The sequence below is a fragment of the Asterias amurensis genome, chromosome 8 (assembly GCF_032118995.1).
Source record: "Asterias amurensis chromosome 8, ASM3211899v1".
NCBI classification, from domain to species: Eukaryota; Metazoa; Echinodermata; class Asteroidea; order Forcipulatida; family Asteriidae; genus Asterias; species Asterias amurensis.
In genome coordinates, this window is record NC_092655.1 from 8,299,335 (window position 1) to 8,327,093 (window position 27,759).

Here is a 27,759-nt window from a genome sequence, read left to right on the forward strand (position 1 = left end):
ATAAATAATAGTATTGATTTGAGGGTTACAAAATAAAAATCTCAAAAAATATTAGAAAATGATATAAGGCACATGGCTTCTTTAAGCCTCTGTATTTTTCTTTAAGAATGCTCAGCAAAACATTCAGTCACATGATTTTGATCATCATGAATTGTGAATTGAAATAGCGTTTGATGAAACTTTTTCGGTGGGCAAATATTGTTTTATGGCCTCAACGTTATGACTTTTGTACCTTGTAGAAATGCCTAAAATACCAACTTTTTTGCATTTACAAGTGCAAATGACCAGTGGAGCCTTACGTGTTTCTAAGTTTTGGTCAAAGAAGAGAAGACTCTTTGCTTGGCAAATAAAACCACACAATTTTTATCTAGCGACGGTTTACATCGCGCACAGAGAGGTAAAAGATTTGCCACGATATTAGGGACACCTCGAAAACAGGACCTCCTACGATATAATAAATGGTCATGACCAAGTCCAAGTAGAGATCCAAGTTGGGACCTACAGTTGGGCCAATTCTAAAGTTGGACGGACATGTGTAAAAGTTGGTAAAAGCTGTGCATGTTGTTTTGTACACAGCACACACATGTACATCCTACACAGACACACTACATAATGTGTATGCTAGGTTAGAATAAAACACGTGAACAGAGCAGTAAGTTATAAAGCAGTACAACGCAATTAACGTGGAAGACATGATAATTAACACAGACGATATGCAGAAACATTTCCAAAGCCACAACAGAACGAAAGAGTTAAGTGGAAATCATACAGCCAAAGTGCATTCAGTAGGATGGAGCTGCGACGGCAGGCTACTTGCATCCGGGTCTTTTGACAAGACTGTCAGCGTATTTCTTATGGAAAGGGACAGACTGGTGCGTATCACACGTTGTAAATCAAGGAGCCAGTTCGATCAATTCAAGAAACTAATGTTGACCATTGTCGACCATTGGGTGGTTTTGCATGTTACTCAGGATGTATTTCATGCATAGGTTAGCATGGAACATTGACTAGTGCGTGGTTGACAAATGGTCACTGATCGAACTTGCTCAAGCCTGCCTACTAGCCCCATAAATCGGTCCAATCCACTCCGTATCCTTGGCCCCAGCACCATAGTTGCGATAACGTAACCCTCCTGCCGACGGCGGAGCCGGAGGGTTACGAGTCGCTTCAATCGAAAAACGGCGAAATGGTCAAACACGTACAATTTCAACAGCTAGTCAACAGATTTGCTCAATTTTTTCCCCTTTCGAAAATCACCAGAATAGTTCCCAGACGCGTGTCCGTATGTTTATATACACGAAGCGCGGATTGAGTATCTTTTCTTCCCAGGACGAACGTGTGCAGATATATGATTTCACACGTTTGTCCTGGGAAAAAAATCTGCACACGGTCGGGGGACAATCGGCATGAGCGGTAAAAGAGCGTTAGTTGAGAAAACTCACACGCAAAATTTACTTGATTTTTACTCAAAATCTGTGATACCTGGGTGAACGATTCAAAGTATAGTGCTATCTGCAACTTCTGAAGTATTAGATCCGTAAGTTTCATGATGCGGAGAGTTTCAGATGATTTTCCGAAAGGTTTTGATATCAGTGGTGCTGGGGTCAAGGATACGGAGTGGATTGGACTGATTTATGGGGCTAGCCTACCATATGATTACCAATCTAGCTAGGCTACTAAATATTATCGGAAAAATTTCCATATGGCGCCACCACTTTTTCATTCGATATGAAATAATACAGTATCCTGGTGTCATGTGTTTTCAGTAGGATAACAGGAAAATTAGTTGTTCACAATCAAAACTAAATACTTTTTTTTCAAATCATCTATCCAATTTTTAAACAATAACACTTACACTTCATGGTGTGTTGAAATTTTTAAAGTTTTGGTTTTACGTTGCTAGAGACAGTCCACCATTAACAGTGCTTATGCATGCACGACATTGGAGCAATGTCATAATGTTTTCACACCTTTCATTGGTTGGTATTTTATTGAATATTCAGAAGCTAGTATGGCGTGCAAAATAAATCAAAAATATTATTCAATTACTACTTAACAAATTTAATTACATTTTTGTCCTAAGGCATTTTGGCTACTATATTAGAATCCAGAGATATCATAAGACATGAAAGTAAAACACCCCACCCCCCCTGAAACGCACACACTTCATAACAATCCGTTTTCCCCCATTTCAGACCAGTAATGTTTGGTTTCAGGAGATAAGAAACCAATCTATGATATTTTCTCTTTAATGTAGACTTAATATTTATTACGCTTATCGGAATTTATTACAGTATGCAGTTAGTCAAAACAATTTTGTTGTCATTTTCACTTAAAATATTTTAATATTTTCCCCATATTGGCACACCATAGAATCCCAAATAGTAACCACCTCACGTGATCCATCTAGTGACTAAAGCAGAATGAAACTCAATCTAGCAGATAGTAATTTTGTTTTGAACTTTCGAGGTTGGATGATGTTTCTTTGACTCATTTGATTCATCCATGCCCTCTGATCATGCTTCGGTTCATTTTGTGTCAACCTTGCATCGACCACCGCCAGTGAAAGTAGTAAAACAACATCGTGTTCTGAACAATATTGACAATGATTCACTAAAAGCTTCAATTTGTTCGTCGCTGGAGGACCTGCAGAGCAATGGATGTGAACGCCCTCTGTCAGGGATATAACTCTGCCCTTGTCTATGCTATTGATGAACATGCACCACTTCGCACTAATTGACAAACCTCGGGCTGAGTGGTTCTCATTGGAACTTATGGAAGAACGCAGATTTCTAAGGAGTCTTGAACGGAAATAGTTGCATACGAAGCTTGAAGTTCATGGTCAGATATATAAGTCAATGCGGTCATCGTACAACAAAACATGGACAAAGCTAAGACTGAATTTCACCGTAACCGTATTCAAGCTGCTGATTCAAAAGAACTGTTTTCAATTGTAGATGAACTATCTTGTGCTAAGGGGTCGTCCCGACATATTTTACCTGATCTTCCTGATTTAGAGCCCACCAACTTGCCAGATGTTTTTGCAGATTATTTTTGTCAGAAGATAATTTAATTTGCTGTGAAAATGAAAATGAAAATGATTTTGTCTTTTCTGAACACAAATCTCATCCTTCATGTCAGTTTAATGTTTTTGAACCTGTGAGTGTTGATGATGTTTTACATATAGTGCGTAAGATGTCTGCTAAAACATGCCTGTTGGATCCTATGCCTACTAAACTGGTTAAAGATTGTCTTGATATTTTAGCTCCTATACTGGCCCGCATTGTCAATACATCTTTTGATTCTGGTATTTTTCCAGTTGATTGTAAGGAGGCAATTGTTAGTCCTTTAATTTAAAAAACTGGTCTAGATAGAAATGTCTAGATTGAAAAATTATCATCCTGTTTCTAATTGTTCATTTTTAGATAAATTTCTTGAAAGGCTGGTTTTCTTCAACTTAACACATATTTTCAGGATAATGCATTGTATGGTAAATTTCAGTCTGCCTATCGTGAGGGCCATAGTACCGAAACTGCCCTCTTACGAGTGCACAACGATGTTATGTGTGCTCTCGGTAGGCAACATGATGTTATTTTAGTAATGTTGGATTTGTCTGGGCCGCCTTTGACACCATTGACCATGACATTCTTGCAAAAAGATTACATGACCGCTTCGGAATTAGGAGCAAAGCCTATGACTGGCTGAATTCTTTTCTGCGTGGTAGAACACAAAGGATGTCAATAGGGTCATTGTTGTCAAGGCGGCAGACTCTCCAATTTGGAGTGCCACAAGGTTCTGTTCTGGGACCGGTTTTGTTTTCTCTTTCCATGGATCCACTCCAGGACATTATCACCCGCCATGGTCTTAATTGTGTAATTTATGCTGATGATTGTCAGCTTTACATTTCTTGTGGCTCTCGTTCTAATTTTTCTTGTGTGACTCAAATTGAGTCCTGCGTGGACGAAATTCGTTGCTGGATGCGAACAAATATGCTTGCCTTAAACAATAGCAAGACTGAAATCTTGTGGTTTTCTTCACGCTTCAAAGATTCCAGTTTGCGGGACGTGAAGACAGATGTGCGAATCGGTGATGTCCGTATTATGGCCTCTGATACGGTTCGTGATCTAGGGGTGGTACTTGACTCGAGTGGCACCATGAATAGTGCTGGGCGAATAGTGAAATTTTGTTATTCGGATACCGCTGGCCAACTATCCGAAATTAACCGGATATTTGAATAGTTTTTTCGCCGCTAGAGGGCGCTGTTCGTTTGTGAATGAGATCTTTTGGGTGGATTGATATTAGTTTTAGTCAGTGTCACTCGGTTCATTCATAAAAATGACCGGATCTAATTTAAAGATGGCGCTTTGCTTTTTCTTTTGATCGTGATTGACTCTACGAGAAGGAAAACTTTTGTAATCTTTGAACAAATTATGTCAGAAATGTCATTGTTTTAACTCTTCATGGAGGTGAGCATAGTTAAATACTTAATATATGCTGTTTTATGCTGTCTTAATAGAAGTTTCATAAGGATTCAGACAAAACATTCATATCAGTTGTTGCCCGACGTCCGCGGATATTCGGATATTAAAGAATATCCGGTTACTCGGTTGTAATTACAGAATTATCCGGTTTGTAAATAGGTATTCGCGCCCTATGCGGATATCCAGTTAACAAAAAAAAGGCATTCGCGGTTACGGATAGGAAAACCTATTCGCCATTAACCGGATATTCGAATAATTCGCCCAGGCCTAACCATGAATGCTCATATATCTAATGTGTGTAGGGTTGCATCTCACTCCCTCTAGCATTGGTAGATTAAGACATTTTTTAGACCAATATAGTACTGAAAAACTTATACATGCCTTTGTTACATCCCAGTTAGATTATTGCAATAGCTTATACTTTGGTTTAAATACAATTATCAATTTCAGAATTTACAACATTCAAAATGCTGCAGCCCGTCTTGTTGTTAGGAAACGGTCTAATCGCCATTCAGATATGACATCAGTTCTTTTTGATTTACACTGGCTTCCAGTCAAAGTTCGTGTTGAGTATAAAATCGTCTGTGTTATTTTTAAACTTATTCATCATGGTAAATCGGCCCCTCGCTATCTGTCAGAATTAATTTCAATTTACGTTTCTCATATTCATACTAGAAGTTGTGTTGGTGTCAAACTTAATTTTTCCTTAGTTGGCCCAAGGCCTAGCAAATCTTATGGGGATCGGGCTTTTTCTATTTATGCTCCCACCCTTTGGAATAATTTACCCATTCATTTGAGGATTATCACCAACTTTGATATTTTTAAAACCCACCTCAAAACATTTCTTTTTAAAAGACATTATCTCTGACTTTTTACATTTGTTTTTTTCATTGCCTTTTCTATGGTGTTATAATTTTGTTGATTGTCTCGTTTTGGTGTTTGTCATTGTTTGTTTTTGTTGTTCTTATTGTACAATGTAATTTTGCTGTACTCTTTTTTGCTTACTCTTTTTAGCTTAATGTTTGTAAAACACTGTACAGCGTTTTGAGATTTTTTATGTAAGACGCTATATTAAAAATAAATTATTATTATTATCTATACTATTAAAAGCGTAACCTGCGCCATCTTGGATTGAAAATTAGAAGGTCCAGTGGTATGGCATCCTTGTGGAATCCAACACGGTTGTTTGTGTGGAATTCAATACGTTTGTGTGGTTTCAGACGTCGGGTTGCAAGTCTGCAAACCCCGGATCCAAACTCGCACTTACAAGTCATGTGATTGGAGGAAGTTTGGGCGGCGACCGTGCGTCAACCACTGGTCGATGTTGTTACCAGACTTCCTAGAAATCTTTCTGACAGACGACTCATTAGACAGTGTTTCGCAGATGGTGCTCCGGATTGGTTCATTCATTGCCCCTTTCCCGCCCACCCGCCATTCGATCCGCGAAGCGCGGCATCCCGCTAGTTATTATTATTATTCATTTGGATGTTGGCATAATAATGCACTACTGATTAGTACCAAAAATCAATCATTTTATAAATGTTTAAGTATAACCAACGACATGAAAATTTTTTCTCGGCATGATTAAGCCTGATGAAAATACAGACTGTGAGTAAACTGCATAGCTTCTGTCACCAGTACAGCTTGCACAATCTTGCGGTAAACGGGAATCAAAGTTGGGGACCAAAAACATATGAAGGTCGATAATGTATGACGCTACAATAATTACGGTATTACCTCAATGAGATATCCCTTTTTGTAAAAATGAGTGAAAAGGTGGTGGCGCCATACGGAACGTTATCCATTATCCTCCTCTTACCAGTTTTCACAGTATTTTATGCCTTTTTCTTTGAATTGGGAAAAAAATAATGATGCCATATATCAATGGTGACTGCTCTATATTCCAACACCCCTATGATTCCGACACCCTTATGTTCCAACGACCCAAACACCCCTATGTTCCGACACCCCTATGTTCCGACAACCTGCACCAATATTTTGTGTTAGCCATTTTTTTTTAAAGAAAAACGGTGTGACTTGAAGAAACTACACATGACCGCAATTTAGTACATAAACACAAAGGAGATTAATTTGTATTTCAAGTGTTATTCTGCTACTACTAAAAATTAACAACTTTGGTTTCTTTAGAAGAGGAAAAAAGAGTAAATGGGGGGGGGGGGGTGGTAGGACTTAATTATTTGTTATTATTAATTGTTAACAAATTATTATAATTATTTTTTTTATGGGGGCAGGGTAAAGGAAAGAAGAACTACACATCGGCGCAATAAACGCAGGAGAGGGTTGGAATTTTTATTAATTGAAGGCTCGTGAAATGTTATCAACACGGACACGCATCTAACAATAGCAAAGTACCGAGTATTTTATTGCCAGCTACCTCGGGGAGCCATGTGTATAACCACAAAAAAAGAAATGCATGCGTGATTCCATCACTTTTTAAAACGGTACAAATTCATCTTAAATGAATGTTCAAACCTAATCCCGGCCGAAATTTACTGGGAAACCTGGCGTAATATAAGTTGTGTTTTTGTTATTGATCAACAGAGTAGTAATGTGCGTAAACAACTTGTCAGAACAGGGGTGTCGGAATATAGGGGTGTCGGAACAAAAGGGGTGTCGGAATATAGGTTCAGTTGTCGGAACATAGGGGTGTTGGAACATAGGGGTGTCGGAATATAGGCTGAGTTGTCGGAACATAGGGGTGTCGGAATATAGGTGTGTAACCATATCAAACAATGCCCTAATTATCTTCATTTGTTAAAGGAACACGTTGCCTTGGATTGGTCGAGTTGGTCTTTGAAAAGCGTTTGTTACCGTTTTTTTATAAAATGCACATGGGTAGAAAGATGTTGTAATAGTAGAATACAATGATCCACACAAACATGCCTCAAAATTGCACGGTTTTCCTTTTACATCGTCGACTAACACGGTTGGCCATTTATGGGAGTCAAATTTTTGACTCCATAAATGGCCGATCGTGTTAGTAACAGTAAAAGGAAAACCACGCAATTTCGAGGCATGTTTGTTTGGATCATTGTATTCTACTTTTACAACATCTTTCCAACCATGCATTTTATAAAAAACGGTAACAAATGCTTTTTAAAGACCAACTCGTCCGATCCAAGGCAACGTGTTCCTTTAATATGAAGTATGCAAACATATATTAAAACTTAATGGACATTGAAATGTTCACTGTACTGTATTGTACTGTACTGACTCATCTGTGGTCAGCTTTGTTCCATCAGCATCAGTTGTGGATGGTGCTTGTATTCTCCATAAGACACATCTAAGACTCATCCAGCACCGTAGATATCTTAAATGCCCTGTTTCTTACTATGACAACTCCCCAGCCACTTTTCATTTGGAAATTGTGATTTTTGGTGACATTGCTGTAAATCCCGGCCCTGAAAGTATAAATAACTCAAACTCAGCAGAAGCTAGTCCAAACTCTGCAAATTCCTACTCACGAAACAAGCTTCTCAGTCTCCGTTATGCTACATCCACGTGCTACAACTCTGCTGTCTTTCTGTGTATTAACATTGCAGAACCTTGGCCTTTTTGTAAATCCCAGCACTGCTTATCGACCTACACATTGTGGTAAAAGCTGGTCGCCGTAGAACTGTTCATAAACCCCCTACCCGAAGTTACACTCCCATCTGTTCCAGTACCAGTGACTCCAGTCAAATCTCAACTCAGCCTTTGTGTTATAAACACACAGTCCATCTGTAACAAGTATGACGATTTTGCTGATTTTGTTCTGCAAAAAGATCTGGACCTTGTTGCCGTTTCAGAAACGTGGCCGAGACTAGACGACAAAATAACATGTCGTCAGTGTACCCCTGCTGGCTATTACATTCATCACATCCCAAGATCTCACAAGACTGGTGGAGGAGTTGCAATACTGTACAGATCTACTTTATCTGTCTCTGTGAAAAGTAATGACGTCCAGTACACAACTCTTGAATCTCTTAATGCTGAAGTTTCCAGAAACTCTAAATCTGTTCGCCTTGTCATTGTATACAGACCTAAGGAGATTCGAACGGCCAGCATGTGACTTTCTTAGGGAGTTTGAGAATTTGATTTTGGAATATCTCCTTCATCCATTGGAAATGATCATCACCGGTGGCTTTAACATTCATGTTGATGACATCCACAACACCAATGCAAACCAGTTTAAGCATCTACTTCAGGCTTTTGGTCTTACCCAGCATATCAAGGAGCCGACTCATCGTCTCGGTCATTGCCTGGACCTTGTCATAACTCGTGACATCACCCCACCTATTGTCTCAAACTTTGTTATTCTACCTGGATTATCAGGCCATTATGCAGTCATGTGTAACTTGAGTCTGTGTAAGCCCAAAGTCCCAACCATTACTATAAAGAGCCGGCACTGGAAACATGTGAATTCTCCTGATGTGTTCCGCGACATAGGCACTCATTGAGCAAAGCTAGAAGTTTATCACGACTGCTTGGATTCCTATGTCAGCCAATATGAGAGTACTGTCAGTGACATCTTAGATAAATACACACCTCAGAAAACGAAATCAGTCAAGGTCCGAACTGAAGAAGCTCTTCAAGATAATTGGTAAGTTGTTGCTCAAACCTAAAACCCATGTCCTTCCATCCACTAACAATGACCAGGACTTAGCAAAGGAGTTCCAGGAATTCTTTGTCACCAAGACTGCAGACATCCGCTCGTCGTTTTCATCAGTCCCTTACAACGTGCCGCAGACATTGCCACATCTTCAACCAGAGTGTAGATTATCTGTGTTTGAGCCTGCAACTGTTCCTGAGATTCAAAGGGTTATTATGAAATCTCCTTCAAAATCCTGTGAGCTGGATCCAATGTCATCATCCATGATGAAGCAAAACATTGATATATTTGTACCCTACATCACTAAGCTTGTAAACGAATCTCTCAGTTCCGGTTGTTTCTCCGATAGCCTCAATGTTTCCTACATCGGGCCGCTCATCAAGAAACCAAACCTGGACAAGGAGATATTTAAAAACTACAGACCGGTTGCAAACTTAAAACATCTTGATAAAGTCATCGAACGATTAGATTCATCATGTATTTCCGATCACATTCATACGGTACAGCCCTTTTAGTTGCCATCGAGGCACGCAGGGACCGAGACGAGCGAGACCGGCAACGTGTGCCCCTGCTCGCTACACGCGAGGGAAGCGAGGGAAGCTCGCGTGTTTGTCAATCAAACGAGGGCGCCTCTCGAGACGAGGGATCCCACGTTCAGTTGGGAAGCAGCTATGTGAGACAAATGAGCGAGGACCCGCGAAACTATCGAGTACCCACGAAACGAAACGAGCGCTGCACAATGCAAGGACAATTTCAGGGATCGTCTTCTTGAAAGTTATTACAATTGCAGTAAACACAACCAGTGTCGGTATTGACCAATAATGAGAGTAGAGCAGCGTACAAAGCAAAACATTGAAGCGTTGTTATACTTTGTAACAAGTTACAACAAAGTGTAGCAATTTTATAATGTAGTTACAATTGCGGCACATCTAAGGGGAAGTTGTCACTTACTGTGAGGCTAGGAGTGGCTGGCTCCAAACTCCTGTCTGTTGTTGCCGTTTGAGACTTCCAAGAATTTCCGACGAGCTCCCATGTTTTTAATAATAATCGCCATTAAGGGACGTTTCCATATACATGTACAACATTTTTGTCTATACTCCTTGCCATTTTGGGACTGAGTATTTGGGAACATTTTTTAAGGAGAAGACGTCAGTTCGAACTGAATGTTTTTATTAATAATGTTGTTGTGGGACGATAAGCAGTTGGCTTTAATTTTATTTCAACAGTAAGAATGTCCGTACTCCGTCTTCAATAAGTTGCCGTTTTGAGACATTGATAACAATTTTTTTAAATGGGAGGTCCAAACTCCATCTGTAATTGCCGTTATGAGACGATCCAGTATTGGAGAAAAAATAATATTGTTTATTAAATAATAAGCATGTCCAACGAACTCCCATGTTTTTAATAAGAATAATCGCCGTTGTGGGACATTTTCATGTACCCCAATTTTTTTTTTGTAAAAATGTCGGTACTCCGTCATGAATAACAAATTGCCAATTTGGGACTTTTGAGTATTTGGGAATTTTTTTTTAAGGGGAAGACGTCAGTTCGAACTGAATGTTTTCAGTAATATTGTTGTCGCGGGACATTTGTAGTTGGTTTTAATTTTGCTTCAACAGTAGAATGTCCGTACTCCGTCGTGAATAACAAATTTCCAATTTGGGACTTTTGAGTATTTCGGAACAATTTTTTAAGGGGAAAAAGTCAGTTCCAACTGACTTTAATTTTATTTCAACAGTAAGAATGTCAATACTCCGTCTTTAATAAGTTGCCTTTTTGAGACATTGATACAAAATTTTTAAAGGGTAAGGAGGTCCTAACTCTGTAATTGCCGTATGAGACGTTCAAGTATTGGAAAAAAAAAAACATTTGTATTTTAGTTAGTATATGGGTCTGTCCACACTAATTGGACCATTTGATGTGACTTTTTTTTATAAATGGGTGACAAAAATAAACAAGAAGAGTTTTGTCAAGCTTGTTTCCCATGCACATTCCAAATCATTTCAAGGTTTTTGTTTGCAAAGAGCAAGACACATTTATCTGTGTTTTAGCAAAAACTGGGGATCATCTTCAAGATGATTATGTTTGTAACAGGGGAATGTTGGACAGACATTTCGTACATAAATGGTGAGAAAGGCATAATAATATAAACAGATTGCCAAAAATGTTGTCCCCTACAATGCTGTCCCTGCAAAGAATGTTTCCAGGCAAAACCAAGAAATCTGCGTGGGTACTCAAGAAACTACAGAGAATTATCTTGAAGATATTAGGTTTGTAACATGGACAGATATTTGTCACAATATGTCTTTTTAACCAGACACAGTTTGGACAATCTTACATTTTTAAAACATTTTTCTCCAAAACTCGGCAACCTTTCCCCCAAAACTCGAATGTTACACCAGGGCAATTTATTAGGTTGATGGGTCAGACATTCTTATATTTAAACAAAAGAAATTCCAATACTCGAATGTTACAAAATGGCAATTTATTATACAGACCGAGTTTGGACAACCTTAACATTTAAATAAAAATGTTTTCCAATACTCGAACGTCTCAAACGGGGCAATTTATTCAGAGTTCTTATTGTTTTTCCCCCAAACAGTGGCAACTTTTTCCCCAAAACTCGAACGTTACACAACGGAAATTAATTAAACAGACGGGTCGGACAGTCTTATATTTAAACAAAAGAAATTCCAATACATGAATGTTACAAAATGGCAATTTATTATACAGACGGAGTTTGGACAACCTTAACATTTAAATAAAAATGTTTTCTAATACTCGAATGTCTCAAACGGGGCAATTTATTCAGAGTTCTTATTGTTTTTCCCCCAAACAGTGGCAACTTTTCCCCAAAACTTTTTTCCCAAACAACGGAAATTTTTCCCCAAAACTCGAACGTTACACAACGGAAATTGATTAAACAGACGGGTCGGACAGTCTTATATTTAGACTTTTTTTCTCCAATACTCGAAAGTTACAAAACGGCAATTTATTAAACAGACAGCTCGGACATTTTTATATTTAGACTTTTTTTTTCTCCGATACTCGAATGTTACAAAACGGCAATTTATTAAACAGACGGCTCGGATATTCTGAATGTTTAAACAATTTGTTTTTCAATACTCGTTACAAAACGGCAGAAAGAGTTTGGACCACTTTTTTCCCCAAACAACGGCAACTTTTCCTCAGCCCTTTTTCCCCAGAAAACAGACCGGTCGGACATTCTTACATTTGAACAATTTGTTATCCAATACTCGAATGTTACAAAACGGCAATTTATTAAACAGAGAGAGAGTGTTTGGACAATCTTACCAATTAAAAAAACCTTTTTCAATACTCGAACGTCAGGGCATTCTTTTCCTATACTCGAAGTTACAAAACGGCAATTTATCTTACCATTTAAATATTTTTTCCCCCAATCGAACTCGAACGTTACACAACAGCAATTTGATACAGACGGGTTGGACCTTTGTTTTACATTTTAGAAACGTTTTTGTTTTCTCCCTCCAACGTCTCAAAACGGCAATTTATTTAACAGACGGGGCGGACACTCTTGATTGATTTCCAATACTCCAATGTCAAAATGGGAATTTAAGTTCAACATATCATTAATCGAACACAAATGTTGAGCGGCAATTTATTAAACAGACGGAGTTTGGACAATCTTCGGCTACCATGAAAAATGTGTTCCACTACTACAATGTCTCATACGGCAATTTTAAAAGAAGATGGGAGTTTCATTGGACGACAAAATCTGTCAGCCAGACTGCAGGGACAAACTCTAGAAATCTGTGGGTATTTTTGGACAACAGAACAACTTCAACACCACACGAAACCACATCCATGGGTTTATTTAATTTTGAAAGAGTCGGGCGTGGCATTTTTTTTATACACACAAGAAAAAAAAAGGAAAAACAAATCAACTAAATATTGTCAGACTCTGACTTTACAAGTTTCTAGATGAAGAGTTTTAGTCTTCTATTTCTTATCCCTTCCCATGGTTTTACAACTTTGCAACGTCATTCCCCCAAGAGTTTAACTCCTCCATTATGAATGAAATTCATGACGACACCGACACCAATGGAAGCGGGCGGCTTGAATTTCTGGTTGCATTCTTTATTATCATGTCCGTCTGTCCAAGTGTTTTTTTGTTATATCCCTATCTGAGATCATCCCTTACAGAAGCAGCCTGTTTGCCTCGCGTGGCTTAATCTTTGTTCTGTGTGTAACGAGGGCCATTGATCTGCTTCAGCGATTCAGCGAACACGAACACTTTTCACTCGATCGCTACGAGGCGAGTGTACTCGATAGGGGTAATAACACCCTCGTTACAGCCCTCATTTCCCCTGCGTGCCTCGATGGCAATTATGGGGCTGTACTGTACTTTCAACCTGTCTGACGTGTTCCAGTCAGCGTACAAGCCTTTCAATGGGACAGAAGCTGCACTAGTATGTGTGAGCAACGATATTCTTTCTGCAATGGACAGTGGTAACCTTACAGCACTAGTCCTGCTAGACTTGAGTGCTGCTTTCGACACTGTTGATCACAACATCCTTCTCTCTCAGCTCCAGAATCACACTGGCATAGAGGACACGGCCCTAGCATGGTGTAAATCGTATATCTACAATAGAACTCAGCAGGTATGTATTGGCACTGCGGTATCTGATCCTGTTGTTTTTAACTACTCTGTGCCACAGGGGTCCGTACTCGGCCAGCAGTGGTTTACGCTGTACACTTTACCGATTCGTGACATCATCCTGAAATTTAATTTGAATTACCATTACCATGTGTACGCAGACGACACTCGGCTATACATCACCTTTAAATCTTCTGAAGAAAACGCCAATGCATCTATTGCAAGACTTGAGAAATGCATCCAAGAGATTCAACTTTGGACACAACAAAACTTCCTGAAGTTAAATGATGATACGACAGTTAACAAAGGTTTCAGTGCCATACATCTCCATCGGTGATGCTCGGATAGCTCCCTCACTGAAAGCTCGGAACTTAGGGGTTATTTTTGATTCATCGATGACACTTCAGCCACACATCAACAACATTGTTCGTTTGTCATCATATCACATCAGGAATATAGGTAAGATTCGCAAGTACTTGGACAAAAGTGCCACTAAAAAGGTCAGTCATGCATTTGTTACTTCTTGTCTTGAAAAAGGCAATGCTCTTCTCTACAGTCTTCCTAACAACCAGATTTCCCGACTTCAATGCCTCCAAAATACTGCTGCCCGCATTGTGACACTGTCTAGAAAATCCTGTTCTATCACCCCCATTCTGAAACAACTACACTGGCTCCCTATCTCTCAACGAGTCATCTTCAAGCTGGTGCTCATTGTCCACAAAGCTCTTAATGGCAAGGCTCCCCACTATATTTCTGAACTGCTTTAAGTTTACACTCCATCAAGAAATCTTTGATCAAGTTCCATGCTTCTCATTGAACCCAAGTCTCAACACTCATGGGGTGACAGGTCTTTTTCTTCAGCTGCGCCACGCATCTGGTACTCTCTACCACTTAATCTTAGATCTTGTCTTTGTACCACAAAATTAAAATCTCTTCTCAAAACTTATCTTATGTCACAGGTTTTCAAGGACTAATTTTGTTGTGTCTGTTTTTCTTTTTTTTACTTCTTTTTTGGTGGTTTTTACTGCGCCTTGAACACCCAGCAGGGTCGATATGTGCGCATTACAAGTCTAATTATTATTATTTTTTATTTATTATTAGTATATGTACCACTTTTTCATTGATGAAGTTTGCCCTATTTTACACGTGACATATTATACAAATACCCAAAAGGGGCGGATCGGTGGACTCGCTACCAGATGTGATGATTTGTAAATTGCAAAAAAAAAAAACCTGTACAAAAATTACATAAACGTACTTAAGTCGTTCGTGGGAGCGGCCATCTTTTAATGATTCTACGCCTGTTGATCGTGAGAAGTCGGGCGCCCAGCAGATCTTTCAGTTAGGGTAGACACATCAGTTTTAGGTGGAACAAATTGTTAGTGTGTGTGAGTGTTCATTGTACCAATAGAGGATTCTTTAAAGAAAGAAATAAGAACACAAACTGAGTCAGACATGTTCAAAGTCAACTCCAAGGTGAGTTGGTGGTCAATATTGTAGAACAACAACAAAACAGGTCTAGCTTTAGAATGAAATTAGTCTACCTTGATTATAAGGCAGTTCAGTGACCATGGAGCTTCTGGGGGTAATGTCCCTGGACCAGTAGACCCTAAGCTGGAGCTACAATGTATGGGTGTTCATATTTTAACTTAGCAATATTGGTCAGTCATTAAGCCTACAAGTTTGTTGTGTGCAAATTATGTACGCAAATGTTTGACTTCAAAGCTACATAAGAATACTGTCACAATTGATAAAGTTTGTAGTTATAACTATTCTTCTGTGTTTGAAAAGTTGTTTGTATTTGATAAAGTTTCCCCTGAGTATTAAATACTATGTGAACATCTCTTGTAAAATCATCTTTTGACATACAAAATGTGGGCGGATAAAAACGCCCGCCAGACTTTCTTCCCAAAAGGTTGGAAAATTTCCCCTGATCAGCATGATAAAAATAAGTTTAAATTTGCGCACATTAGAGGAGTAGTGGATAAAACAACACATTTGTAGGCCTACTACTAGCAATGCCGAGTTATTTTGCAAAAACTAGGAAAACAGGCGTTTTCACACCATTTTACCCTACCCATTCTTGTACATAGAGGGTGTTGTGAGCGTGGTTTGGACTAAGTGGTCATATTGGCCTGAAGCTTGTAAGCCCCACGTCTTTGTTGAGAGTGTTCTCCCCCTGCATCTGATCCAAATAGCATTTTGTGGTTTTGTCAGGTTCTGTATCAATGACCGAGGCATTGTCCCATTTTGTGGTGTGGTTGGTGGCTGCAACATGGTTGGTAATGGCCGACTTGTGTTGCTTGGTAATGGAGGAACAGCGAGTAGACTGAGTGTAGGGTGAATTTTCAAACCTGTCCAATTCTGTTTTATGTTTATGAAGACGGGTGCTAAAGGCGTGACTCTTTTCACCGACATACATGTAGGTTTTGGGGCAAGCAGAGCAAGGAATTTCATAAATGACCTCTGCTTTTGGGCGATGTTGTAATGCAGAGTGTGGTGTGGTCTAAAAGCAGATGTGAAGCCATGTTTTTTAAACACCCTAGAACCCTGTTCCGAGAGTCCATGGTATGACATCTATCTCTTTGGTGCGAGTGGTGTCATCTTTGGTTGTCTTTGTTGTTCCTTTGGCTCTTTTTTCCTGGATTTTGACTTTGACTTTATGTAGTCCATGGGGGATATTTACGTAAGTGGAGAGAATCGCGGATGTGTTTTCCTTCTTTGATTTTGTCATTTTCCTCCAAGTCATTTCTGTCATTTCTGTCCAAGAATGTTCTGATGACCCCAAGCTTTCAGTGAAGGGGGTGAGTCGATGTTAACTGGAGGTAATGATCTGTGTGGGTCCTTTTTCTGTAACCACAAAATTAATTTGAATGCCACATACATAATTCAAAAGGTGCATTGTACACTGTGTGTGTAACAACTTTTAAAGAAAAATCACAGAATGTGACCCCATTTTGTCCTTGACTTTCTGTTCCAACTGGAAGATGGAATTTAATAATTGAAAAAATTTCAACTCGGGGAACCACAACTTGGATTTTTATCTTCTATGGACTTTACACAGTGTGACCCCATTTGACATTGATTTCGAGGTCAAACCAAAAGTTTAAGTTATATTGAAAACAAAAAACATGGTAACTAACTCCTGAGCCCCATATTGGGGTAATAAGGTAAACAATTTCTCCTTAATTTCATTTGATCATAATTTGATGACATCACTTACGAACACCTTGTTTTTGTAGTTGACAAAAACTTTATATCTAATTATTGGTTTTTTTTCTCTAAAAGTTATGAATATTGGGCAGTTACTTTTAGTGATTTTTTGCTTTGTTTAAAATATACAGACAAGAGAAGCAACATATCGTGGTCACACAGACAGTGTTGACCAATTGTGTTGGCATCCATTTCATCCAGAGCTTTTTGTCACAGCATCAGGTGATAAGACTATCCGTATTTGGGATGCAAGAGCCAATAAGACAATTACAACAATTAATACAAAAGGTGAGTTCCTTGATTCAGTAAATTCTGGTTGATTTTTAAAAGTTAAAGTGCAAGTTTCAAAGGAAACACTAATTTACTTCAATTCCTTCTTTTAGTTTATTTAACATGAAGCAATTCAATTATTAACACCATGAATTTCAGTCAATATTGGAAAGCATTTCAAATGATCAAAATGTCCTCTAGAAAGAGCACAACAAATCCCAAACGCTCAAAGCCCTAATGGAACTCCACCTCTCTGGTTGAAGCTAAACATGCAGGTCTGCAAGTAGACCGCAAATGGCAAACTACTAAATCATCTTGTACAGTACCGCCCAAAGTGTAAGCAGACTTGATTGATAAGGGAAGCCATCAAAAATAAGTTAAGCGGCGTCCTGCATCCCGATGCAGCGCTCCCGCTAAGCGCCCCGATTGTGTTTGTGACATGACCCTCATGCGTCCCAATAAGCCATTTGCGTCTCAGATTTAATTCTCCCAAATTAAACAAACTTTCACTGTTATTTTTTATAGCGTAACGATAGTATAGTTTATAGCTAGCATAGCGGTGTAATAAAAGAGTGTCGGAATAGCAGGTCGGCCCAACACTCTTTTATGCCTGGTTAGAATGCTGGCCACAATGAGACCCCAATAGATTGGTTTGTCTTTGAGGCGCCTAAGCGGCCGCCCGCATGAGCGCCGCAATGCTACCTTTTGTTGTCACCGATTAACACAATAGCTGACACAACAAAGAACATAATTTTAATGAGCTGGCCCTTGGAATAAGCCATATTGTGTGTTAGGTTTGAATATTGTCTGGTATTGACAATGACGTGCTTGATCACAAGTTGCCACTTAAATTGGAATTCACTAGCACGGTTGCTAAGTCACTTGATTTGGGGCAAGCTTTTGCGTACAGTACGTAGAGACAGTGAACACAAATTTTTTAAATGAAGGTTGGCACCAGGGTCTGCTCATCTGGAGGTTTCTATACAAAAGCTTGGCCCTAATCATGTGACATAGCAACTGTCTCTTTTCGTTCATTATGTAACAATCTCGTCTCTACGATCACATAAACCACCACACTCATCAGGATTTGCCTACTATAATGTCAGTGTCAGCAACTGAGTGACATACGCAGCAATGCACCTTATACCACATACATTCTACAGTTGCTTTGTAGAAATTGGTTCAGCAGTCTGTCTAACGCTTTATATGGGTATGGGATGCGGTGCATTCAATGTGATGACTTTTCTGCAAGCAATGCAAGTGTGCACGTCGTTTGCAAGTGTGCACGATCGATGTGTCTTACTTTTTTCGGAATTCAATGTTTGCATCTGCAATTTATAAATCAATGTTTTTTTCTGCTCGAAAGTTGGAGAATAGTCTCATATTTAATCACCTCTTTTATCTGTAAAATAGCATAGCTAAGCAACGATTGTTGTTTGTACGTTACCCTTCCAGTCTGGACTGCCGAGAGCAATGGGGAGACATCCATGTTCATCTTAGAACAGTTGAAATTGAGGTGTTTTTTTTTAAGACCAGTCTTCTCACTTAGTGTATCTCAACATATATGCATTAAATAACCTCATGTCTCTGATTTTAATAAAATTGATAGTAGGTCCTTATGAGCAATGAATGCACACTAATTTTTAGCCTGATCCAACTAAACATGTGGTCAGGGCAGAAACCACTAAAATCTGACATTTTTTAGGGTAAAAGACCACCTTTTTGATAAAAATATGTCATAACCATGTCAATTGTTATCACATTAAATGCAATTTTTGTATAAAAATGGTGAAAAATCAATGCTCAAATCAATAGACCCTTCCCATGAAATATGTAAATTGCACGTAACGCGTGCGCACTAACGTTTTGGTTGGCAAAATGAGGGAACATCGCGCCGTTTTGTACACGGTTAATGGGTGCGTGACGCAGACGCGATTGCGCGTCTGCTTAGTGCACAACTCTATGGCGTTTGCCAACCAACAGGGTCTGTACACATGCATGAATGTAATTAGCATATTTCATGGGAAGGGTCCATTATGTTGTCAAAAAATAAATTTTCTGAAATGTAGTTTACTGTAATCTTTAGTTAGTTATCGTGACCTATGACCCAGTTTTTGAAGTAACTATGCATCATTCCAAATATCAACGAAATAAGAATCACTTGATTGAGCATGTCATTCTCTATCACTTTATGACTATGTTTGTACAGTTGGTAGGTTACAATATAGTTGGCATACCGCTTAGTGTTAAAATCCTTAGCTGTAAAAGACGTTTACTCATTGCACTTCTATTGAATTGTTCACGAGGCTGAATTTCATCTGACAGAATGTAGGGAAGGATGGATCCTTCCCCACATACTCGGTCCTATCCCACATACTCGGTCCTTGGGTGCTTACATTTGGTATAGGGCTCTATTGAAAAGAGGACGACTCCTTGGCAAGCATGTCGCGGGGCATTGTGGGTAGGACAGTGGAGGGCGCTATTGTGTGTGAAAGTCTTAGCACTATTGCCCAGCGGCATAGGGAATATGCAAATTAGTAATTTGACTCTACCGGTAAGTATTCGTTCTCGACCCCATCCACACTTCTGTGGGGGGGGGGGGGGATTTTGTTCAAAAATAGAACAACCCCCACCACAAAACCATCTTTACAATAAAGCTGCATTCGCACCCCTGTTGCGGTTTAGCTGACTCATCCCAATGATAAGTGTGATTCCCTAGCATTTTCAAAGTTGCCAAACAATGACGGACCAACACCTCACTTAACACCTCCTGGTTTGCATTGTCTCTAATGCACTTGTTGTAAAAGACGACACAGAAAGGTTTTATGGGACACTTCCTGCTACTGGTTGCAGGCATTCCTAGCAACAGTGTGACAGCATGGAGGTAGAAACAATATGTTTGTTGTCATACCTCTCTGTTTTTAATACTTGAAGAGGTTCGACAATCTTAACTTGTAAAAACAATGTTCCCGAACTCAAATGCCAGCAATATTAAAAGGGGAAATACGGACAGTGTACCATTTAAATTTGTTATTTTGTTTAACTACATTTTCCCCACAACGGCAAAAGTATAAAAACGAGGGGAGGTCGGACACTGTTAACTTGTAAATAATGTTCCCCAATACTCGAACGCCGGCAATATTAAAAGACGGAATACAGACACTATACATTCTGACATTCTGCACGCGCGTTGAATATGAAGAATACGTTGGAGTTTGTGGTTATTGAACGCTGACGCGATGTTGTTTTGTCAACTTACAAAATGGCCGCACAAACACACGCTAAGGCAATGTCTGTTTGTTCAACTTAGAAAATGGCCGCCTGCGCGCATGCCGGAGCGCGCATATAGGCCAGTGCGCCCTCTAGTTCTTATATATAACTCTATGGTGTAACTGCTCCACAAAGAAAAAATAGTATGAGCTCAAGCCTTCTGTGTATCCATAATACACACGCGGAGTCTGGGTGGCGCTCCAAACTAATTAGTAACTGCAACTGCTCCACAAAGAAAAAATAGTATGAGCTCAAGCCTTCTGTGTATCCATAATACACACGCGGAGTCTGGGTGGCGCTCCAAACTAAACTTATATCTTATACCAGTCCTTCCAGTATTTTGTTACTGACTGGTCGTCAAGCATTTTTTAGACTTGCTACAAGTCAATTTAAAAAAGGAAATCAATTTCTTACATCGTTTTAAATACAAATAAAACTACAATTTATTACATTATTGATAAATTAATTGATATAAAAGACCTAAAGGAATTCTTTGGCCCCTAGTAAAAAGTGTGACAACAATAAAACTCAAGCTCTAACAACTTTTTTATTTTATTTTTACATTGCATGCTTAATTACACAGGGAAACTTTAACTATTAAACGAAGTTGAGCGAATGGTGTTTTAAGCCAACAAATCGATAACACAACTGTCAGCAGTAATATTGAATGCAAAAGTTATGTTAGTCAATGCCTATAGTACAGGAATTGACTGACATAACTTTTTGCTATCTTGAGGGCATGTGAATTTTTAGACCAAAGAATGAATTTTTCCAACCGGGAGTCCGGTTCTGCCCACCCGGAATCCCGGTTCTTCCAACCAGGATCTCGGATGTGAATATTATCCCACCTGGGAATCCCGGTTCTTCCAACTGGGATCCCGGATGTGAAGAAACCCACCTGGAATCCCGGTTCTTCCAAGCGGGATCCCAGAAGTGAATATTATCCCACTGGGAATCCCGGTTCTTCCAACCGGGATCCCGGATGTGAATATTATCCTGCCGGGAATCCCAGTTCTTCCAACCGGGATCCTGGATGTGAATATATCCCACCAAGAATCCCGGCTCTTCCAACCGGGATCCCGGAAGTGAATAACGGGGATCCCGGATGTGAACATTATCTCGCTGGGAATCTCGGTTTTAAACCGGGATCCCGGAAACCACAACCGGGATCCCGGTAAGAAACCAGGATCCCGCCGGGACGTCTCTATCCCGCCGGGATCCCGGTTTCATTTTCTATGGGGAATTGTCTCATCACAATGGCAAAAATATGACATTTTCTAAACTTGTAAAAAATGCTCCACAACTCAAATGCCAGCAATATTAAAAGACGGAATACGGACATTCTACCATTAAAAAAAAAGAAGTTTATTGTCCCACAACGGCAAAAATATAACAACAAAGGGAGGTGGGACATTCTTAACTTGTAAAAATTAATGTTCCCAATACTTGCCTGCCGGCAATATTAAAAGACGGCATACAGACATTCCACCAAGGTTTAACTGCAGTACCACAATAGTAACGAGGGTAGGTCCGAAATTTCTAACTTGGAAACAAAATAATGTTCCCCAATACCGACAATATTAAAAGACAGAATACAGACATTAAAACAAGTTCATTACATCCCTCCTTAAGTTGAATTTAAAAAAACACATGTTAATCAAAAGGCGCTTAACAATAAACAACAAACGATTTGCGCAAACAAGTAAGGTTGAAAGTTGAATTAAAAGTTTCAGTTCTTCCTGTTTTTTTTGGTGATTGTTGAGGTGTATACAAGTAACTGTAGACTAGTTTATTTGACCACATAGTCCTCAAGATATTTTGAGGTTTTGCGAATGCGAGTCGGTCGAGTGTGCGATTATTGAGTAGTAGTTTGTGCCGGCAAGGTATGTGGCAGTGAAGGAGGTGTTTCTGCTGTGGTTTGGGTGTTAGGTGGAGTATAATCCTTTTCCTCTTCAATCTCAATGTAATTGCGTTGGTAGCTGTTGTTGGAAAAAGGGGATGCCCTTAAAACTTGAGGAGTTCCGAGTGATGTTGTGGCCATTTGCAGAGGTGGTGATCATGCTGCCTTTCCTGGCGGTGACACTGTATGGCTGGGGGTCAAATGGTGTGGAGAGTTTGGACGATTTAATGTCATGTTTCACAAGGACAGTGTCATCGACTGCGATGTCGTTTTGTCGGGTATTCAAACGAATGTCGGCGTTGCGTTTCTGCTTGGATTTTGCCTGCTCGTGACTCGCGCGAGCTTGGCGATCTAATGAAAATGGATTGTTTAGGTCGATCTGTGGGAGTCGTGTGCGTGGCTCGCGTCCGAACATTAGTTGGTATGGCGTGACCCCAGTGGATGGGTGTGGTGTGGCTGGATACTGCCGAAGGTACTTGTGAAGCTCCTGCCTCCAAGATTTGTGTTCAAGATGAGCAGTACAAACAAGCTTCATCAGCGGTTTGTTGAATGCCTCAGCCTGTGCGTTGGCCCGCGGCCAGTGAGGTGTGATGCGGCGATGTTTGAAACTGCTGTGTTCTGCGAATTTCACGAAGGAGTGCGAGTTGAATGTAACCCTGGACGATATCGAAAATTTTGACTGGCGATATATCGTCAGGTAAATATCGCCGATATGACGATATATCGTGAAGATTTTTGAAAATTGAAAGTACCCTTCAGAAGGGGACAACAATGGCTCAATCGCACGCTTAAAACAGTTTTACCACAAGGACGAAGACAAGACAAACAAAACATGACTGTTGTGTATAAAATAAAAAATTAAATAAAAATTTTATTCAAACCGCCTTGATGAAAATTACTGAATTAACATTACATCCACATTCCATGAAACAGAAAACGTAATATTTTTTTATTTTACATCACTGGCTCTTAAGCAATTAAATCATATTTGTACCTCAATCGATTGGAGTGTTGCGATCTCTAAAAACCCATGGAGGAAAAACCTGGTGCCGCTATTTTTATTCCAATGCGTTCACAATCATCACTATACATGTGCATGGATATTCACAGTCGATTCGCTTGTGTTGGTCAACTCACCGTCAACACGACCGATGCTATTTTATATAGCTGTATGGCCAAAACAGTTCCAAATGCAGGAAAGCGCCCTCTGTTGTCCATGATGTACAATACAAGCTCTGTGAAGAAGCAAGATGGCGGCCGACGGCTTTTGCCGCCTCAAGATACATTTTTTCACGATAAAAAAAACCCCTCATTTTATTACCGAAATTTAACTAAAACTAGTAAAAATCCTCTTTTGGCTAATACTTTACATTTCTATGACTCTTTTGTGGAGTCATCAGTGTCTGTCTCCTTCTCTGCCTCATAGATTTCATGTACTTGGTCGCCGGCGTAGTGAAGTAAGAGTGCTCGCTGTCTTTCCCCGTTCGTAATGTCCATGGCAACAAATAAATTCTCGAGGCGTTTAACCCACTTTTCCCAACGGATTGCCACATTTGTTTTGTCGGACTCATATTCGAAGGATGGGAACGGTGGAAGGTAATTTGCCATGGTGATATGGGCAAGAGAAAATGCTGTTGTCTTATAGATAACAAAGTTCACTTGAATACGTTTGTGTGCTTGTTTACAGTTACCGTTCAATTCAGTTCGAAGGGTAATCCAAAACGGCCTGAAATTACACCAAATTGTAGTCGGAAAATCCAGTATGGTGGATTGTATGGTAAATGTACGTGTTGAAGGTTGTACTCCTCGTCGCCAGTGTATTGTCCCGATTGATATGACAACTTTAAAAGAGTATCGGAATAAAGAGAATGGACTGGAGACAAATGTAAACTCTCTGCTTCACATTCACTGTATATATTCTGTGTATACAATTCACATGTGCTTTTACCCATGATTATTATCATTGAAGGTAATCATGTTAACCATGTTAACCCATGCGTGAAGTTGTACAAGACTTCGTGGGGCCCCTCAAAACTCGCCACGGCACGTACCACCACTCGCGTGGACCCCGTTTTGTCCCCGCAAAATTCCCGCCGGGGTGCTGGGGTCCCCGTACCCGCCATGCAGTTTACTCGCGGGTACCCGTTCTGTGCTTGCGGGGGCTTGGAATTACTTGTAGCTAGTACTGTATGTATAATGACCATGTTATGTGACCATCACATGACGTAATGTTGATGTAATAATATGCTAGTAGGATTTCTGTTGTTTGAGTCAAATTGACAGAGAAAAATTACAAAAATTAAATTAGCATGAATTTCTGTTATTGATCACTCATACAAAATTTTCACTTTGCGATCACAGTTCCAAAATGTAAAATCCTAGAATTCCTGCTGTCAACAACGCAAAACAAAACATGGGCCCACTGGTGACAAATATTTGCACTTCGGATAATAAAAAAAAACAGTCAGCCTGCCAGGCCCACAAAACGATCTATCAAGACCATCTACTAAAAGTAAAACCTAGATGCCCCCACAAGCCAGCCACTCCCGGTCTCCCAGTAAGTGACAAAATTCCCCTTAGATGTGTGGCAATTGTAACTACTGGGGTTCTTAAGATTTGAAATTGTTACTCTTTGTTGTAATTTGATACAAAATATAACGATGCTTCAATATTTTGCTTTGTATGCTGCTCTGCCCACATTATTGACTTAGACTGACACTCCTTATTGTGTTTACCACGTTTGTATTTTTTTCTCGTTTTGTGTCCTTAACTTAATCTAAATGAACAATATTCACTATTGACATTACCTTTTAATAATAACTAGCCGGATGCCGCGCTTCGCGCGGCACCCGCTAGATGAGGAGGATTCTAGTATATACAAATGTTGTGAAAGGTAATGTGGGGTAAGGGAGGTATTCTTACAGGTAATAATCATTTCTTATTGTCATTTGTTGTATTTTGATAAATTGTTGAGTGTGCGTGGGTATAACTCAATATTGCCGGCAACATGCGGTCTTTGTCAAAGAGCCAATCAGACAATTGTATATCACGATGAATTTGGAATCAGCAGTGGTATTTGGTTCCCTCTGCAACAAATCCGAAGTCACCGATAGCCACGGATTTACTCGACTAAAGGCTCGCAAGAGTCTGGTCCCCCCCCCCCCCTCAACAATAATCACCGCTGCTAATAGCATTTTATATGTTATCATATCTCTGGAACCCTATACAAACAAAAATACTAGAAACGGTAATTTTATTGGTCTTTAATAACTACTCCTACGTCCTCACTTATTTCACTTTTAGAAAACATTTGCCTTGTTATTTTGAGGGTTTGTACGTCCAGTTTGGCTAATTTTGTATGGGGCTAGACCTGTATCGGTTGGTTCTGAACCTAATACTAGACAAAGAGTCGGAATTCCTAAGGTTATTATTCCTTGCAGGAGGCAGCCACTCTCTATGCTTGCTTGAGGACAGGAGCGAATTACCAAAGTTCAAAGAGAGCTGTTCAAGTCTTTCAGTGAGGGGCGGAATGTTAAGCACCACACAAATATCAGCATAAGGTTTAAATTTACAAAAATCCCAAGTAAGCATAATACGGAATGCCTTTCGTTGCATTTTCTCGAGGCTCTCTCTTTGAACTTTGGTAAGACCACAAAACCAGGCAGGTGAGGCGTATTCAAGAGTTGGTCGAACATATTGCAAATACACTGTTCTCAAGTCATTAACAGGAATGTTACATCTTTTAAGTTGACGTAAGAAGTACAGTTTTTTGTTGAAGGCTTTACACATGTAATCAACCTGAGTATCCCAACGGTTTAAATGGTTAGATTGTCCAAACTACGTCTGTTTTATAAATTGTCGTTGTGTAATGTTCGAGTTTGGGGGATATTGCCGTTGTTTGGGGAAAAAACAGTTTTGGGGAAAAGTTGCCACTGTTTTGGAAAAAAAAAAAAAAAAAAAAGGAAACTCTGAAGAAATTGCCTCGTTTGAGACAATCGGGTAATGGAAAACATTTTTGTTTAAATGTTAAGGTTGTCCAAACTTCGTCTGCATAATAAATTGCTATTTTGTAACATTCGTTTATTGAACAAAATTTGTTTAATTATAAGAATGCTCGACCCGTCTGTTGTTGTTTGGGGAAAAAAAGTTTTGAGAAAAAGTTGACGAGTTTTGGGGGAAAATGTTTAAATGTTAAGATTGTCCAAACCATCGTTCGACCTTAACGCGGGTCCGCTGGCCAAATGCCAGTAGAAATCACGGCGGACCAGCTGAAACACCTTGCCAACTGGTCTGGCTGACCAGTAAAAAATATCGGCAGCGGTACTACAGAACTATGACTATTTTAAAACTATTTTTAGGCTCGAATAAAACGTAAAAACATTCACTCAAGGTTTTAGAGCAGATTTCCGTGTGTGGGAATAAGACTAAGAGTCTAGCGTGTTTACGAAAAACGAGTGAGACGGTGAGGCTTCGTTCAACAAAAAATACCAAGTTAGGATACTCGCGATGAGCAAAAAGGAGTATTTAATTGTGTTTAGTAAGGTTCTTCCGTCCTGATTTTGCTTAATTTGTTTGTTATTTGGGGCTTGCTTTTTTTGCGGGCGATTGGTGGGCGATCTAGTTTTGCTCCATGGTTTTATTGGTCAAATATAATGCGCGGTTGTTTGGGTTTTTTTTGCGGGTTGATTTCAAGAAAGACTTGGGTTCTAGAATGCAATACCTCCATGGTTAAAACAAAGGCGCAGTTGTTTTTGTTGCTTTTAAAAACGTTTTTTAAATGAAAACTTTATTCACAAAACAGACGCCGGCACCGACCATTCCATACACATAGTTGAAAAAAATACTGTAAAACTCATATGCTTCTTTATGGATATTGCAACTATTTTGATGTCTACTTTTTTGTTGGGGGTTTTTCTGGACGAAAGTGGGAAGATTTTGGGAACTTCGGTTATCGGTACGATGTATAATGTTTATGAATACTTATTAAAACTACAATAATACTATAGGCAATGTTTATACATGATAAAATAACTTGAGCGATTGCACGTAACCATCCCCACCGTAGATTTGAAGGCAATACATAAAAAGTTAATGATATTTTAACAGTTGGTTTTAAAGTGGGTTTTTTGTTAAGTAAAACACTAATTTTTTTTCATTAAAAAGTTCTTCTTACTTAGGAGTACTTCGATGTCGAGGGCTTACGATAAACTGTGGACTAAAAAAACTACCTAAATAAAGATCATATTAAATTTTTCAATTTGCTCTGACAAATAATTTGACCTGTTTTTAAATTAATTTTAATAACATTATTGTTATTACATTTTTAAAGAAACAATACTCTCAAATTAGTGAGCCCCCCCTTACGAACACAATA

At 39.4% G+C, this 27,759-nt stretch overlaps 1 protein-coding gene across 1 annotated transcript in view; it reads left to right on the forward strand.

Annotated features, from left to right (window-relative positions):
- The first annotated feature begins 480 nt into the window (after window positions 1–480).
- The window catches only part of LOC139940768 (THO complex subunit 3-like), an 82,543-nt gene continuing 55,264 nt past the window's right edge, over window positions 481–27,759 (forward strand). Inside the window, exons 1-2 of the mRNA XM_071937147.1 lie at window positions 481–872; window positions 17,077–17,233. Of these exons, the coding sequence (XP_071793248.1) occupies window positions 693–872; window positions 17,077–17,233 (337 nt within the window). The 5' untranslated portion in view covers window positions 481–692. The remainder of the gene's footprint in view (window positions 873–17,076; window positions 17,234–27,759) is intronic.